The sequence below is a fragment of the Bombus pyrosoma genome, linkage group LG7 (assembly GCF_014825855.1).
Source record: "Bombus pyrosoma isolate SC7728 linkage group LG7, ASM1482585v1, whole genome shotgun sequence".
In the NCBI taxonomy this organism is placed as follows: Eukaryota; Metazoa; Arthropoda; class Insecta; order Hymenoptera; family Apidae; genus Bombus; species Bombus pyrosoma.
The window spans coordinates 1141257-1158362 of record NC_057776.1 but is presented as its reverse complement, the minus strand read 5'-3'; the positions used below and the strand labels follow the sequence as shown (position 1 = coordinate 1158362).

The 17106-nt window shown below is 34.5% G+C and overlaps 1 protein-coding gene across 1 annotated transcript in view; it reads left to right on the top strand.

Annotated features, from left to right (window-relative positions):
* Positions 1–16275, top strand: part of LOC122568884 — a 277949-nt gene extending 261674 nt beyond the window's left edge. Inside the window, exons 3-4 of the mRNA XM_043729153.1 lie at positions 3502–3796; positions 9147–16275. Coding sequence (XP_043585088.1) covers positions 3502–3796; positions 9147–9361 — 510 coding nt within the window. The 3' untranslated portion in view covers positions 9362–16275. The remainder of the gene's footprint in view (positions 1–3501; positions 3797–9146) is intronic.
* Positions 16276–17106: the final 831 nt, after the last annotated feature.

Sequence of the window (17106 nt, the reverse complement as noted above, 5' to 3'; positions counted from 1 at the left end):
CGTTTGTGTGAGATAAATATAAATGCATTTCAATGTTAATGCCGCGTTCGAAGGAACTGTCTTTTTTTTATTTAATACTTTGCATTCACAATTTGTCCATTTTGGACATTTGGTAGAATTGAAACTGTCTTTGAGAGAACATTGGTCTGCGGACGAAGTGTTGAAAAACAATATTTTCCGCAAAATAATAGCACGACATCGATACATGGTATTATTATAAATGTTGCACTTTAACGATAATAATACAGTAAATGACAATCCTTTAGCAAAAATACGACCAGTAATCGCACAACTGAATTATTAACTTGTGTTATATTTACTAAATTTAGTTTTCTAGTTTATTGTTTTCTAGTTTACTACCCAAATTCTAGTTTATTGTAAATTTCAATGTTTATAATAAATAATTAATAATAAAAAATAACGCTCTTGAATCATTTAATCTCGTGCAAGAGAATTACTATAACTTATTACGATTTGCGCTTTGAATAGTCAATCAACAGAGTTCAGTATAGCGAAAAAGTATTCAGTCCACAGCGATCGTTCCACATCGTTTTGCCTATTAAAAATTATAACAAATACTGTACTTTGAATATTTTATATATTTTTGTATTGCATCGTTTAGACAATTTGTAACGAAAATAGCAAAAAATTTTATTTAGAATTAGAACTTTTGTCGTGTGTAATCTCGTGAGTCTTTTCTTTCAAAACAAATTCTTCGTTTTTTCTAGCAATGAATTTCTTCAAATAGCTTTTACAGATTTCTAGAGTATTTAACTGCTTTTGAATAAATTTTTATTTTTAATAACAAGAGAATGCCACATTCGGCGAATGAGATAAATAAAGGTGAATATTTCAGCTATCATAGAAAATTTCTTGGATACATAAAGTTCAACAATGTCACGATGAAAAAAAGAAATCTGTTTTGATAGGAAATTGTGGATGTTTTTCGTTAATTGTCTTTAGTATCCGATTAGGCGCAGTATTTATTCAAAGGTTTTTAAAATATTCAATATCTTTCAATATCTGGCTCATAAACATTTTGAAACAATTACTACCCGTATTTATAGCGCATATTATTTACGTCAACACTAAAATAGTAACTAATTACTTGATATTACTTGCATTACTGAGACGAGACATTAGAGCGACAAGCGGGAATTCATTGTTTATCGCCTTCGATTCGTTGTAAAGAAAAGATTATTTAATTCTGAAATGAAGAAAGCGATAAGCTTTCCAGCTAGAGTATTCCGAGAGATCTCATGGCAGATATCTCGGATCTTTCATTTAGTCGAGAAGCATATTTGTGAGACGTACGTCAGTGATTTTTTCATCCATAAAATGTTCACTAAACAGCGTGAAAATATATTTGAAAGTAAGGAGAGTAGTGATGACGGAGTCTACAATTATTGTTCGAAGTGCCAAAAATCACCCCAAATGTGTTTGGAATGTTTTAACAAATACCATGCGATATAGACTATTGTAATATATTGTTCAGAACATAAATTAATAAAAAGTATGGTATAATGTGTTTTTAATATCTTTATGTTGCATATGCTATATATAATATCGTATATTTAATCGAACAAGAAGAGCGTCACCATACTTTGGCGATGAACGTGTTAAATTTTTTTTTTTTATTTAATACTTTGCATTCACAATTTGTCCAATTTGGACATTTGGTAGAATTTTTTAGCTGTTTGATTATCATGTGGGTGATTATCATGGATGGTACCCAGCGGGGTACCATCTTCGTGTTTGTTAGATTATATCCTTTCTGATAAACGTGTTAAGTGGACTATATTGCGAAGTTCTTACAGTAAAAAAAATAGAAGAAGAAGAAAACAAATGAACTGTGGATGAAATACTGATACATTATATCGACAAATGTACGTATGTTTGCTATTTCTGTAAATGAGTGTTAGGTATCCAGTATCCAGTGAATCCAGACGCTCATAATGTTGATTGTTGTCGCGAGCGATTATACTCGCCCGTAATATATATATATATATATATATGTAAATTCTATAGACTTTAGAACACCAAGCGACGGTTTGATTTTCCCTGTGTTTACTGGGAGTCGGCCGAACGATATAAATAGAGAAGGACAGGGACTTAGGAGGGAGAATAAAACGGGGTTTCGGGAAGCGAAGATGGAGAACAAAGAAAAAGAAAAGCAAGTTAAGAGGTAGAAGGAGAAAGAGAAGAGGGATTAGAAACGGAGATTTCAGGAGATACGGAAGAAGACTTCAGAAAATCGATTCTTGAGTTTTCACGTATCGATCGCCTGATTTCCAAAAATATTACAACATTACATATATATATGTAAGATCGTTGATCACGTGGTAGTTCAGAGGATCGATTCTGAAGTCTGAAAATCGAGTTTCAACGTCCTGAGCTACCGATCTTTCAATGTTTTAAATAATTACTCTTTCTACTATGGTCTTGTCTATCTCTCATGTTGCTCTCTGTCCGTCCGTTTGGGAAATGAGCGTCCCTCAAAATGCCCGTCCGTAAAACAAAGAAAGTCGTGCTGTCCGTGAAACAGGGAAAGTCTCCTTGAACTCTCTAGGGAGTTTACATATATATCTAAAACCTTGTTTGCATTAGGCAATTTTTGGAAGAACGATTGAGTCGATAAACCTTAATGAGGTTGTTCGAATTCGCACATGCAAATACAGTTTCAATCAAGTTGGAATGGCTCTTAGTCGTTCAACCAAAAATGGCCTTAAATGGCGCGGCGGGGCGCGACGTTTTGCAACGAATGACTATAGTCGCGCATAGTGCATACATATATGAATAACATTTCATAGAGAGCCACTATATTCCGTCGTAACGAAAGGATTAGGTCAAATAGTACAACAAATTGAATACATTCAATACGTTTTGACCTTATATATCGAAACAATGATGATCCTTATTTAACAATATTTTGATGGATTTTTAATGTTTGCGTTACCCAATCTAATTTTTTCGCATCAATTGCAGGCTATCTCTCCTCCTAATGTAGCTTCTGCAAAATATTACAAACGACTTTTACCACATTGCGTCAAAATCTAAAGTTTTCTGAAAAAGAACAGACCGGAATTTCGCTTTAGTGCATAATACATCTCTTTGTAATAAAAAAAAAAAAAAAACTGACAATACATCGATCACGTTGCGTGTATTTAACTTCAAATTTTAAATCGAAATCTAATAAATATTTAAAAGCATTTTTTGTCACTAAATTTTCGACAATTTTACACACTTCCGAAATCAATTATTTCACATAGAACGACGTAGCAATATCAAAGTTTTAATTACTATAACCCTACTAAAATATCTCTATATTTTACTATAACTTCTTCAACATAACCGTAAAGAAGCTGAAACTGAAAAAGACATATCTGCCTCTAACAACGTATATTCGTACTAACTACCTTATCCAACTGTCGTGTCGCACAAGGATAACATGGCATACAATCATACGAGACTGAACGTATGAATTTTCTCTTTCCGTTCCAGATACCATCGTACGACCCGAACTCTCATTGTCTGTGCGTCGCCGGTGAAGTATATTGTTGGTGGCAGAATTACAATCCGAACACCGATCCTTCCGCCGGCCCCTCGTTCCTCCCATCGACGACGATAGAAAGTAATTACACGCCGTCGCTGGAGGGAAGCACGGATGCCGTCGACAGTTTGGAAGCTTCCGGTGATCCGGCGGAGGAGCCTTCTGTCGAGCAACAGGGATACGCGGAGATTAACACGACCTACTCGACTACCTTGCAGCCAGTACCAACTATGTGTCTCGTGATGGGTAATAGATCAGTCGTAGTTTGTTTCAACTCGGTTCTTTATACGGCCGCAAACTATCGACTAGATAGCCGCTATTCGAAGCAAATAGAATTACAGTGTAATTAGTTTCGCATCGTATGGACGGTTTTTCACGAACAAGTACAACGAATACAAAAAATAGTAGCACGCCATTGTATTTAGCGTGGCATTTACAAACGAATTAAGTTTAAATTTCGTATCCTTCAATATGACTACAAAAATTTGATACCATGAAAATGAAATATAAACATTAATAAAAAAAAAAGGAAAAAGAACGATTCGTTGGAAAATAGGGATGCACAAGAGAATAATTATTTGTTTTGGTTACATGTTTTCTTGAAATTTCTATTCGTTTCGTAGAGAAGTTGCACAGATGTATAAATATTCCGGATTCCAGGATGTGAGAGAAAGAAAGCAGAGGATTAGACGATAAAGAACGGAGAACGCAGCTTTCAAAAACCCAAACATGTCTCTGTATCTTTTTGGGAAAGTTTGTATGGAAATGCCGCATTAAATGTGTAACGCCTGATTCTTTTAGTCCACAAGGAACAAATTGTGTACTCAAAATTGTATTTATCGAGTATCTTCATGGTTAACAAGAAATTACAAGAATTCAAAAGTTCAAACATTATATTGAAGCCTTGAGGATATACCTTATTGCCCCTGTTACTAACAACGATAATACTGAAGATCATCGAGTTCTTCAAATCCGCGGCCAACGCAATTATCATAGGACTAATCCACATCTTATACATTATACACAATCTTCATTTAGTTTGGATCATGTTTCTCTTAACAATATGCACAAGAGTAATTTTTATTATTATTTCTTCTAGGTTCGTTTGCCTTAGTTTTTCGGTCGCCAATCTTTATTTTTTTAACTGTTATTGCCAAGAAATTAAACGGTAGTTTATAAACATTCAGAATATAATCTTTTATGTGACATGCCATACAAACATAATCTCCCGTTGATAGCTAAATACCAAGACGAAAATGACCGGCAACAATTTTTGAGACATAATGTAAGTGGATAGCTTGAATATATTTCATCGTGTAACTTGCTATAAAAATACTATAATACGCTGTCATCGCAAATAAGATGGATGCATTCAAAAAAGTTAAAAACACAAAAAGATTAATAATTCATTGCAGTGTACATATCGTGTAGTAAATTTCTTTGGACAAATTCTTTAATACTACCTTTAACACGTTGACTGGCACGCCTGTTTTCAAAAAAATCTCCGTCAGGCCACGCGTGCAGCGGTACCAAGCATCCTCTGCTCGTTGCTCCCATCGGTATTTTCATAATGCGAGTCGCTCATCTGATGGTCTTACCTCTCGTTTCTTTTGTTTCCATTCCTTCGCATTTGTTTCTCATTTCCCCACTTTCTACAAAATCAGTTTGAATCTTGGCCGAGCGACGAACGGTACAACTTAAAATCTCTGCCCTAGTTCGTTACAATGTCGAAAAGAAAAATTGAAAACTTATTTCTTAGTGAGTCAGATAGCAGTGAAAAAGAAAGCTTTTACGAGGCTTATGATTCCGGAAGAAGCATTAGACGCGTATGCAAACTATGTTATGCGAATAAAAGACGTCGAATGGGCCGAACAAAGGCACAAAAGAATTTGAAGAAAACAACAACTTATTGACCAAATTGACCCGACCAACCTCAGCTATGTATAGAATGCTTTAAAGTTTTACGTGCTAAATAATTTTTTTAATAAACCATTTTCGTATTACTTTTATAACAAACCATTTTCGTATTACGTTTATAACGATTCAACAGTTTTATTATTATGCAATATCTTTTCAAATACCTACGACGATCCTTCGCAAGTAGTGAAATAAGCGACACCCGAATATGGGTTTCGTGGCCTGACCAGAAACTTTGCTGACACCCAAATATGGATGTCGTGGCAGTCAACGTGTTAATATGGTGAGGACTAATTATCAAATGGCAACGTTTTTTTTTTTAGTTAATTATAGAGATGAACACATTTTCCCCTATAGCGAATATTAAGAGAGTGTGTTGTTGATTAACTCGCTTTTGTGCAAACTCGCGTTTCACCGCAGTGCTTTAATTCTATTATGACTTCTGCCTCATTTTTCACTGATTCGTATTATTTCCTTTTGTCGCTAAAAAGTTCCTCGAATTTCCTGAAAATATGTTAATATGCGTAATTTTTTAAACACTAATGCATTTTCGAAATTGTAAAACGAGATACTCACGACGTGGTGGAATTTTCATAACATGGCTTTTAATTACAAAGGGAAATTAGAACTTACTTCTGTTGTGAATAAATTAGTTTTCTGTAATGTGGGAATATCGATTTGACGTTAGGAATGTTGTTTCCTTATCGTGAAAAGTAAAAGTAGTATGACATAAAATCGATGACCTAGGGTTGGATAAGTTTGAATAATATTTAGCGGAGAGATTTTGTCAAAAATCTATGAATACATACATATGGTACATATATATGCACAGATAATCTATGAATACAATAATAAAACAATACATATATAATAATAAAGAGATTAAATTGGTATCGATATGCTAGACCAGAGATTCTTAACCTGTGGTCCGCGGACCCCCAGGAGGCCACGAAGTCCTTACACGGACGATTTGTATTATTCGAATAAAAAATATTTATTATTTATCGTATGTATAGGGTGTATAGAAGGTGGATCCAAAAACCACTGTAGCATGATTCCACACTGTGGATCGGTGGAAATTTAGATCGGTACAAAGTTGACCTTGAGCATTATTTTTACAGTCAAAATTTTTTTACTGCAATGTATTTTGCTCATCACGAAGGAGGATGGATATTAAATAACCCCTTCTTCAAGAAAAAGATGTTTATTTATGCGAGCTCGACCTGCATTCAGACGTCGCGATATTAATTCTTGATCACCGAATCGTGAACATAGTCGCTGAAAATCACAGTGTCACGGAATGCTTTCTGCGCGCAGAGATCTTCCACTATTCTCGTATCCCGATATATTTAACGAGCTAATCTGTAATGTCCTGCTGCTTCGTAAATAGCACGCCATTTCCTCATTAAATACAAATATAGATGTGAACATATTGCGAATGAACAGGTTCATTAATGAAATAATACTAGCATTGGAAAACAAACAATACTGTACAGCCCTCTTTATGGACATCGAGAAAGCATTTGACAAAATAAACCACGAAAGCCTGCTACAAGCAATCGGAAAACAATTCCCGGTGCAAATATACCAATTAATAAAATCCTACTTAAGCGGCAGAACCTTCGTAATAAAAATCAAGGACACATACTCTGAAGTTAAAGACATCAAGGCAGGGGTTCCGCAAGGAAGCGTCCTAGGACAAATACTATACACATTATACACGGCCAACATACCAACAACTACCAATAGCAAAATACTGACATTTGCGTACGACACAGCTGTACTAGTCAGGCACACTAACCCAGAAACAGCAGTCACATTACTACAAGAACACATCAGAAAAATAGAAAAGTGTCTGCAAGTTAAACAAATAAAAGCAAACCCCAACAAATGCAAGCATATTACATTCACACTGCGAAAACAGACGCCACCAAACATCCTACTGAACGGCACGCACATAACACAAACAAGACAAGTCAAATACCTAGGACTCCACATAGATACACAACTCACATGGAAACAGCATATTAAATCAATAATAGACAAAATACAGACAACAAGGAGACAAATGCATTGGCTAACAAGTCGGAAATCCAAACTAAGCATAGAAAATAAATTAAAAATATACAAAACGATGACAAAACCAATCTGGACGTACGGAATACCACTATGGGGGACAGCAGCAATGAGCCATATAAACAAAATAGAGACGTTACAAGCAAAAATTCTTAGAACAATAGTAAACGCTCTATGGTACGTTAGAAACGAGGATATTCGGAAGGACTTGGGAATACCAACGGTCAAGGAGGAGATTAGCAGATGCGCGGAAAGGTATAGAGAAAGAATAACAACACACCCAAACCGGCTGGCTGCAGAAACGATCAACACAAGCATAGAAAGAAGACTAAAAAGGAAACACCCAGCTGATCTCACAAAGGATATAACCTAACAAACAGGAAGATGGTACCCCGCTGGGGGTAACCATCCACATGCTATGTATTGCGAATGAAGCCAGTTTAACAGTTATTCAAACTTTAACATTTTTTCCGGAAGATGAGAAGACTTTAGTTTCTCGTAATGAGCGGAATACGTTGAAATCAAAAATATTTAGCTGTGAAAATCATACTCAAGATCAACTTTGCACAACTTCCTTTTACAAATCTTCATCTATCCAGGTGTGTAGAGTCATGCCACGATGGTTTTTACACTTACTTTTTGTACAATACACAAAAATTACACAATAATAAAAGATTTACACTGTACATAGTCCTTGCTTAACAGTTAGAACGGTCCTTCGGCTTTATATCTTTCTCTTATCTTCTCTCACCCCTCTCACATTCTCACCCTCTTCGTTAATCCTTCTCTATCTACACTTTCACGCACACCCTTACTCTCCGTCTATAGACTATCGCAATATATATGTCGAATTATTATTAGAATTTTGTGTGGAATTATTATTAGAATTTTGGGTGTGTATCAATTCTTCATTTGGATTTACCATTGTTTAACTCAACTAAATTATATTACAGCTTTTAACAATATTCTTGGGTTCAAACGAATCCACGGTCAACGGGAAACTCTCTGTACAATAGATTATATTTTCTCTGAATGGCAAATAACGTTAGCTGTGTCGCTCGGTAACTTTTAGACTGGCTCTTCGATATCAGCAAACTCTCCAAGGAGATCACAGTAAAAGACTGCCTAAATCTCATTTGTCAATTACATATTGATTAGGAATATCAAGAAAATTCCAGGCGCCGTTGCTAGGCAGTCCTGCATAGAGCCGACATTGCTCCTTGCCGGGGCTTGTCCGTTAATACAGCGTGTCCCTCAATATCGGTACTTCTTCTGTCAGGTTAAAACGTTCATCCCGTGACCGTGGCTACGTTCAGCGACCAGTCGCGTCACCTCGAGCCCAAGTATTCCAAAAGAAATGCTCGATGTCCCTACATCTCCGACATATACATATATTTTTACATTTGTATATCACATAACACATATCGTTCTTCTTATACTCTTCTAATACTCTCTTCGACCATTGCATAATAAACAAGAAAAATCGAGAATTGAAAGCGTAGAATCGTCCGGTATTTTCAAGCAACTTATAGGTAGGCCAAGAGAAAAATCCAAGAGAAATGTAAAATACTGTGTCCGGACGGACACGATATTCTGATTACAGGAAGGGAATACCGTGAGGGCGAGGTACTTCCGCATTCGACCGGAAACTGCATTGAATGCAGCTGCGGATCCGAGGGCCGTGTCGAGTGTTCGCCACGGGACTGCGTGGCCCTTCGACCCGAGATACCAGTTGCACCAGATATACCGGACGCACCAGATGGCGATTTCGAAGTTTTCAATCTTGCCAGGGATCGGGGAATCGACGAGAGCTTTTAAAAAATCCGATAATAACGATTGTCGCCTGCTCCATGAAATCTTCGAACGCGTGACTCGTGAGAGACTCGACTTTCGTGTAATCGCGGTCTTCGACGAGTTTCGCCTTTACCTGTTTTAAACTTTTCTTTTTTATTCGGAATTTGTTGATCGATATGAATTATACGTGAAAATCAAACAATGTTAATCATTACGTTAACGCTGAAATGAATTATTTCAATTTGTGTGGTTTCTCTGATTTCGAAAATGGCGAATGAAGAGTTAGTATTGTATACATACGTGAATCATAGTTTAATTTTCACGAAAGTGGGTCAGGATTCTAAGAGAAATAATGAATTCCTTAAACAAGTAATTATCTCATCTGTAACATTATCGTTTTACAGTATGGAAACTATAGCGGATTAATCGCGCTTTCGAGGTGTACGAAAAAGCTTGTTTCATCCAAATGGCAAAGCACGCTCCAAACTTTCGAGCAGAAGTATACGAATGTGTTTCGTAGCACGTAAAATTTATCGATGTTTTATGAATAATTTGTAACAATATGATTGCAACAATTGGGAATATAGTGAAAAATAAGATTTGTTATTTTGTACTACGATTCATACCAATTCTATTTGAAAATTACTTTAAAATAGATAAAACCTTAAATATTAGATTTTATTAGAAATTTATTCTATTAGAAATGTAACGATAAATTAATGATAGGAAATATTAAAAGTGATACTAGCAGTTATACGGTTTATTTATATTATTTATAATATAATTTAGTAGTAATAATTGTAGAAATAATTTTTTTATGAACTTCGACGAACATATTGGTATACATATTAACCGTAAATAATTAATGTACCGTAGAGTGAAAATTGAATACAATTTCTCCCACGATTATTTTCGTATCGATCAACAATATGTTCATACATATCTGTACGATAATTGCGTTTTAAATACCAGTTTACGCAAGTAATCGAACGTTTAACGATCCTCCAACCGTATGGAATGATTTTCTTATTAAAAATATTTATCTATGGATGGAGATCCACGTTTTTAACAAACGGGAAGAATTATCAAAGTACTTCTGACGCATCTCACAACATTTTAAAAGTCACATGATTTCAACGAGAAAAATATTCTCGACCGGGAAGTGATTACACGGTTGAAGGATCTGTAAGTACTAATTAGTTTAATTTATATACCTTCTTATCCGTGTTCTCTCAAGCCTTAAGCTTTTCTCCTTTTGTTTGAAACGCGATTCCGGTTGAAAGAGTTCTACGAAAGAGAAAAAGAAAACTCTGGAAAATCGATTACCGATAATGAAACAAAAGGAACCTTAACTACTTTCTTTTCACATACTTGAATAATTAAACGAGACGGGAATTATATATATATATATATATATATATATAATTATGTGTGAGAAAAGTAAAGAATACCCAACTTCAAAGAGATATATATTATTGGAAATTACAACGATGATTAAAGAGAGAGCAAGGTTCAATTTCAACATCGTCGAGTTATCGTCGTAATGATCAGTAGCATGAATCGACCCAGGCCAAGCCAAATAATATATTTATGTTCAATTTAGTGATTTAATGAGATCGATAGACAGCTTTAAGCCAGGATGCTATTCCAACATTTACGAGCCAACTGTAATTTATTACCCGCCGGACTTCTAAACGTTTCACTAGCGTGGGCCTAATTTATCAAACGATGGATCTTAGAAACAATCCATCTAAATACCAATTAATTACGAGCAAATTCTATCTAATCGTACTGCGTTTACAAATTGCATTTCTTTATCAGGATTAATATTGTTACCATTTTTACCATCCACTACTTACTATTACCTAAGAAACGTTAACGAATCTTGAGAAAATGTTCCTCACGCAAGAACCTCCAGCGCCACGAAAGTACCAAACGATAGATTAATAGCGATTAAGTACTCGCTCCTTAAGAGAACTCACATTCCTGATACTTCCTTTTTATTTCCAACATATTAATTCTTCGAATAACTTAAACTAGCCCCAGAAAGAAAGCTCCGTTTTGAAAAAAATGCTCCGTTTATTCGTCTTGCGTTTCATAATCCTCTTTCGTCGATGGAAACAGTCGAGATTTGCGCACCAGGATAGATCCTCGAGCGGCACAATTTTTCTATAAGACGACCTACCGACGATCTATCCTCATACTGACGAATCGTCGTCAAGTATCGTGATCAAGTGAGAACTCTCGGCCAATTTGGCCGCAAATTTTCTATGTAGACACCCGTAGATGTTAGAACGCAAGTTTGAACGATAGGTCCCGCGCGCTTTAATTCTCTAAACGAGGGATCGTTGTAGTTCTCTCGTCTGTTGTACGGTATTTTGTACGCGTTACGAGAATGCAAGCGGTTCCCACCATATTAACGATACACAAACGATGAACAAAACTATATAATTCTGTAGACGTCGGCCTACAACGTACGAATTAATAAGTCGGGTATGAGAAAACCGGCCTGTTTGGTCTCGGGATCGAGTACCCGTTTTAAGAGAAGAAGCGTTACAGAGCTTGGATAGTTCTGCTATCTTCGTCGTAAGATCATAGATGATACTCGTGTCATTCATATCTTTCGTCATATTCTAGTCGAGACGTAGCCATATCCTGTTCACGGTCGGTACGTTCGGCCTTGTAGCTTGGATCGTAGGGACGGCAATGTCCTGCTACTCCTACGAAGAAAGCACGACCTGTACGAGACGTTCAGAAAGCTTATTGAACAAACTCGATTGGCTTGTGGCTCGCAAGCCGGCAATCTGGTGAAACGATCTTTGCACGAGCTGATCTATCTACCCTCTACTGTGTATAAAATATTGTTCCAATTGTGCTTTTCGCTTCTGTTTCGCTGATATTGGAAATTGGATATCGGCGAGAAATCACGTTCCGTGTTTGTTTAGCAAGGTGAAAAATTCCAAATCGCTAATAAAAATCTAAAATCGAACAACTTATTAAAGATCTCAATGATACTTGATTGTAAAATTTTGTTTTTTGCTTGTTTTATTGTAGATCCGAATCAATGAAAAGGACATTCTTTTTTGTTGAATAAATTTGAATAATATTAGAAATTTCTTGAAATTCTAAATTTAAATTCATTACTCATTTATGTTTACAAGCTACGAGAATATTTATTCTATTAAACAAGTGAATATTTTTCGTTTGGCTGCGAACATTACAGTGGGAGAGTATGTAAATGTTAATACATTTCACACAGTTCTATTGCAAAATGAATAACGACTTTTAATTTAATTAAGAAATAATTTCTTATCAATTTACTGGCAGAAATAATGATAAATATATCTAAATAATCGTAACAGTCGAAACTAAAATTTATAGCAAAATTATTTTATTAATATTCGAAACAGATGCTGAATTGATATTAAATTTTAATTCATCGGGCAAAAATGCAAAGTTCGTGTCAATCAGATCGAACATCTCGTACATTTGCATCATATCATGAATGAATAAACTATCAGCGAGAAGATACCAGAGTTTTAAGACGAATCGATTAGCATAGTAAACGATATAATGTAAGGATTAACTAACGAATGTCTAAGTAACAGAAGCACAGAATGGGAGTGAGTTCTCGAGGATAGCTGACATTCCTAATCTCACGTGCAGATTAATCACGTATCGATACGTATATTAGTAAAACCACGTTAAGGCGAAGAAAGAAGATTTTTCGTAGAACGATGTTTCTGCTACATATGGAGCGATAAAAAAAATATTTAATAAAAATCGGTAGCGTAATTCGCCGGTTGAATTTAGTATTAAATAGCCTCCTAATCTATATATATATATATATATATACATATATAAATATATGTATTCCTTTTAATGACAGAGACAAAGTGGAATTCTGTGTTGTATGGATCAACATGCACAATTAATTGATTTAATACATACATATAAATATTATATATTCATATATATATATTATATATACATGTACACGTACTTATGCATACACGAGGAACCAAATATCAAGAGATAATTATTGTACGTAACTATGCATATAATATATGTATACATATAAATTATACATATATAGGAGTAGGATACCCAAGCGTTTTCAATTGCTGTGCACCTTTTGTAGATACGAATTCGTCTCCTCGTTTCACAGTACGTTCTCTTCTGTGTAATTCCGGTGTTTCAATAGTCCAGTTACAATCAAATTACAATAGAGTTATTTTGAGAAAAAAATAATTCCGCATTCTGCTAATATAAATGTAATATTGGGAGATAGATGGACCACCTGTTTCCAATGCTTCTCGTTTATTCTTTTATAAAGTTGATAGTATGTATACATTTTTGCTGTGATTACTATACGTGTACGTTATTTTTAATTATATGTAATAGAGATTGAAATTGGAAACTATGGTAAGAAGAATATCGTAGAGCAAAGAAATAAAAGAATATCGTGTCATCCAAAAATTACTTGCAACTCGTTGAAAGATGAATTCTCTATAATTGTATGTGTATGTATGTACATTAGCCATAAGTTGAACATTATTTCATTTCTATTACAAACTTTAGTAAATTTCTTCCATGTTACTATTATAAATTTTACTTGATAAATTGTAAGCAATAATGTGGTGGCAATCATGTGTACTATATACGTTTGGCAATGAAAGGAATAAAATGAATAGAGGCAAGGGTATAATTATCAGGATAAACATATCAAATAATAATATTATCCTAAAACCTAAAAAATGATCCATCTATCTTCAAGCACGTTATCACAGATACGTTTGATTATACAGAGAATCTATCTCAGCGTACAAATAGTTAACGATCTTACAGTAGCACCGATTATCATGCAGAATCAAATAGGAAAAGCAAAGGGTTGTAATTATACTTTTACGATGACTAGTTAATTGTTCATAGTTAGTCGCATAGTTAGGTAGACATCCAATGTGATATATACATTCAAAAGGTAACTTTGTCTAAAAGTTTTACTATACATATAGGAAGAAGATACGACATCTTATGGCAAGATTTGCTGTAAACTTCTACGAGCGTTCGTTCAATTAGGTGTACCTAAACCATAGAAAATCAAGCAACGTTCCGAACGTTATCGTCGGGTTCGCTTCTTGCAATGATTCGAGTTTATTAATGGCATTTTCGTTGACGAACCAGCGTAATCGCATCATCATAACACGGCCTGTACTGATATTACCTTTAACGATAATCGAAATAGAAAACAGGATGATCTCGAATGTTTTGTGACCACTGTGGAATAACGAATCGAGACTACTATTTTTTAACTGCGGCACTTTTCGAGGGAATCGTGAACAACCTGTGTATTATCGTTCTAGAACGATCTATCCCCTGGAAATTCAAACATGAACATTGCATTAAAGAGAAAATAAAAAAAAATGGAAAACGAATGGGAAAAGTAAGTAGGATCATCACGAGATCACGCGGGACCATTATGGCAGTTCGTTTTTCTCGTACGTCTTCCAATCATTCCATAAACCGTTGTGTCTGTCTTGTATCCGTGGGATCGCCTGTCTTCTTAAAAAGGGTTGTACGCTAAATAAAGGAAGATCTTACGGTATGTCGATTTTCTTTCGATTTTCACTCTATCCTTGTATTATCTATATTATATGTGTGTGATATACGTCATGGTTCTAAATCCGTGTAAAGTCAGGGAAATTCTGTGACCCGAGATAATATGGACGGTTTCGGTTTTGAGAAAACAAAAATTAAAAGCGTGTCAAGTACATATGTATACGAGATTGATTCTCGACTGGACAGAAGTAAACAATTAGCAGGAGATTATTCAACATGCGAAGATAAATAAAGAATGTAGAATAACATTTTTTCGTAATTTGTCAAATTTGTCAAATACACATATACCAGGCTAATCTTTTATTCAATGTGTTCAAATCGTATTTTCTCGAAAACGAAAACTTAAATGAAAAAGTGTTATTCTACGTTCTCTCACTTTTGACTTATTTTTGCATAGAATAATTTCCCGTATTATACATCCATTTGACTAAATGCACTAGGCAAGTTTTCTGGCTCAATAATTCTAAAAAATCACCTCCGCTGCAATAGTTATTCTATTATTACGTATTATTTTGGTATATGGTAGAATAAGTCGTAGAATCTTCTTGACTTCGTTTCTACCGCAAATCTAAGCACACAGTCAATGGTTTTTCCATTATTAGATTGTTTCGCGATGCTGTGCTTTTAGATAATTACTTTATAGAATTCAGATAAATCGTTTAACATTGTTATATTAATTTATATTATTAATACTGTCTCCGGAAAAGATAAAATAAGAATAAGGTAAGATACACAAATAAGATAAAAATAAGTTAAACAGATTTGTTATATCCAATAAAACACTACACTAAAATTCGATATTTACGATACGTTCAATTCAAAGATATATATGTCGTATATTATTACAACATCGCAAGAATATTCATAAGGCAAATTGTTTAAATTTAATAACATATTAGTGTCGCGTCCTCTATACAGATAATGACATTTGTCGAGGCATCTCGTAACTCTCAAGAGTCATCGGGCTACTGATATTCGTAATCTTAAACTTGGCAATGACAACTGAGTTAAGACGTAACGAATTGTAAGAATGATCATGGAAATAAGGACGATCATCGCTGATGAGTCATCTACAGTAAATGTGAAGGATGAAAGCCACAGTATTTATACTACTTCACTGGTTGAATTCCCTTCACCAGTCTGAAGGCTATTACAGGCTTAATTAAACATATTAAGGGTGAAATTTTGAAGTAAATTGAACTAAATAATAGTATAATTCTAATGTAATATAATAATAGAAAATAAAATAATTAATAACATAAGTAATAACATGATTTTCAAACGTCGACGTTATAGAAATAAATTATTATTCGCGAAAATACAGAAATACAGAAAAAATTTAATTCTTATTTTCAGTCTTTAAATAACGTTGCACAAGCAAACAGATGTTACCAGCCATTTCCTACTTTCTTGGATAATTTCAAATTATAAAAGGGAAACGTCTCCCTAATTGTATAGTTGCATAGATAACACGACCTTTTCCACGAGTTGTAGTTTTCGCACAGTCAATGCAGAAACTGCACACGGAGCTTTTACACAGCCCGCTGCGTTCAAGCCATCTGGCTGCCCGCAGCGAAAATGAAAGAATTTTACAAATCTTTTTCTATGCTTTATGGGCATTCAACCAATAAGAAGAGAAATTCACGCATAATATAAGTCATAAACTGTAGAACAACGCTCGTTGTATTTAGTTTAACGCAGACCATTTTTTTAAAAAAAAGCCCATCTTCGAACCAATCGATCCTAGAAAAACGTCTTTTTCTTTAAATTACGTGGAATGATTCCAGAAATCGATAAAAGCAAGTTCCACGACGATAGAATGTAAATGGCAAAAGTTACTGCATTTAACAACAAAGTAAAAATAATCATCACTGTATTTTAGCCATGTTTTTGAACGAAAATATTTTTTTACACTTGCATATCTATACTACAGTCTTCTACATAGCGTAGAAGCTCGAAGCATAAACAAAGATAACCTCAGATATTTTTCTTACAAATTAAAAATTTCCCATTTCGTAAATTGATTAATTGATTTTACAAAAACTAACAAACGAATCGATTTGAAATTTGGTATCCTATTTTGATACGACTGATACCATAAAACCTCAATATTGTATGACAATTTTAACTAACGTTATAAACGATTTAAG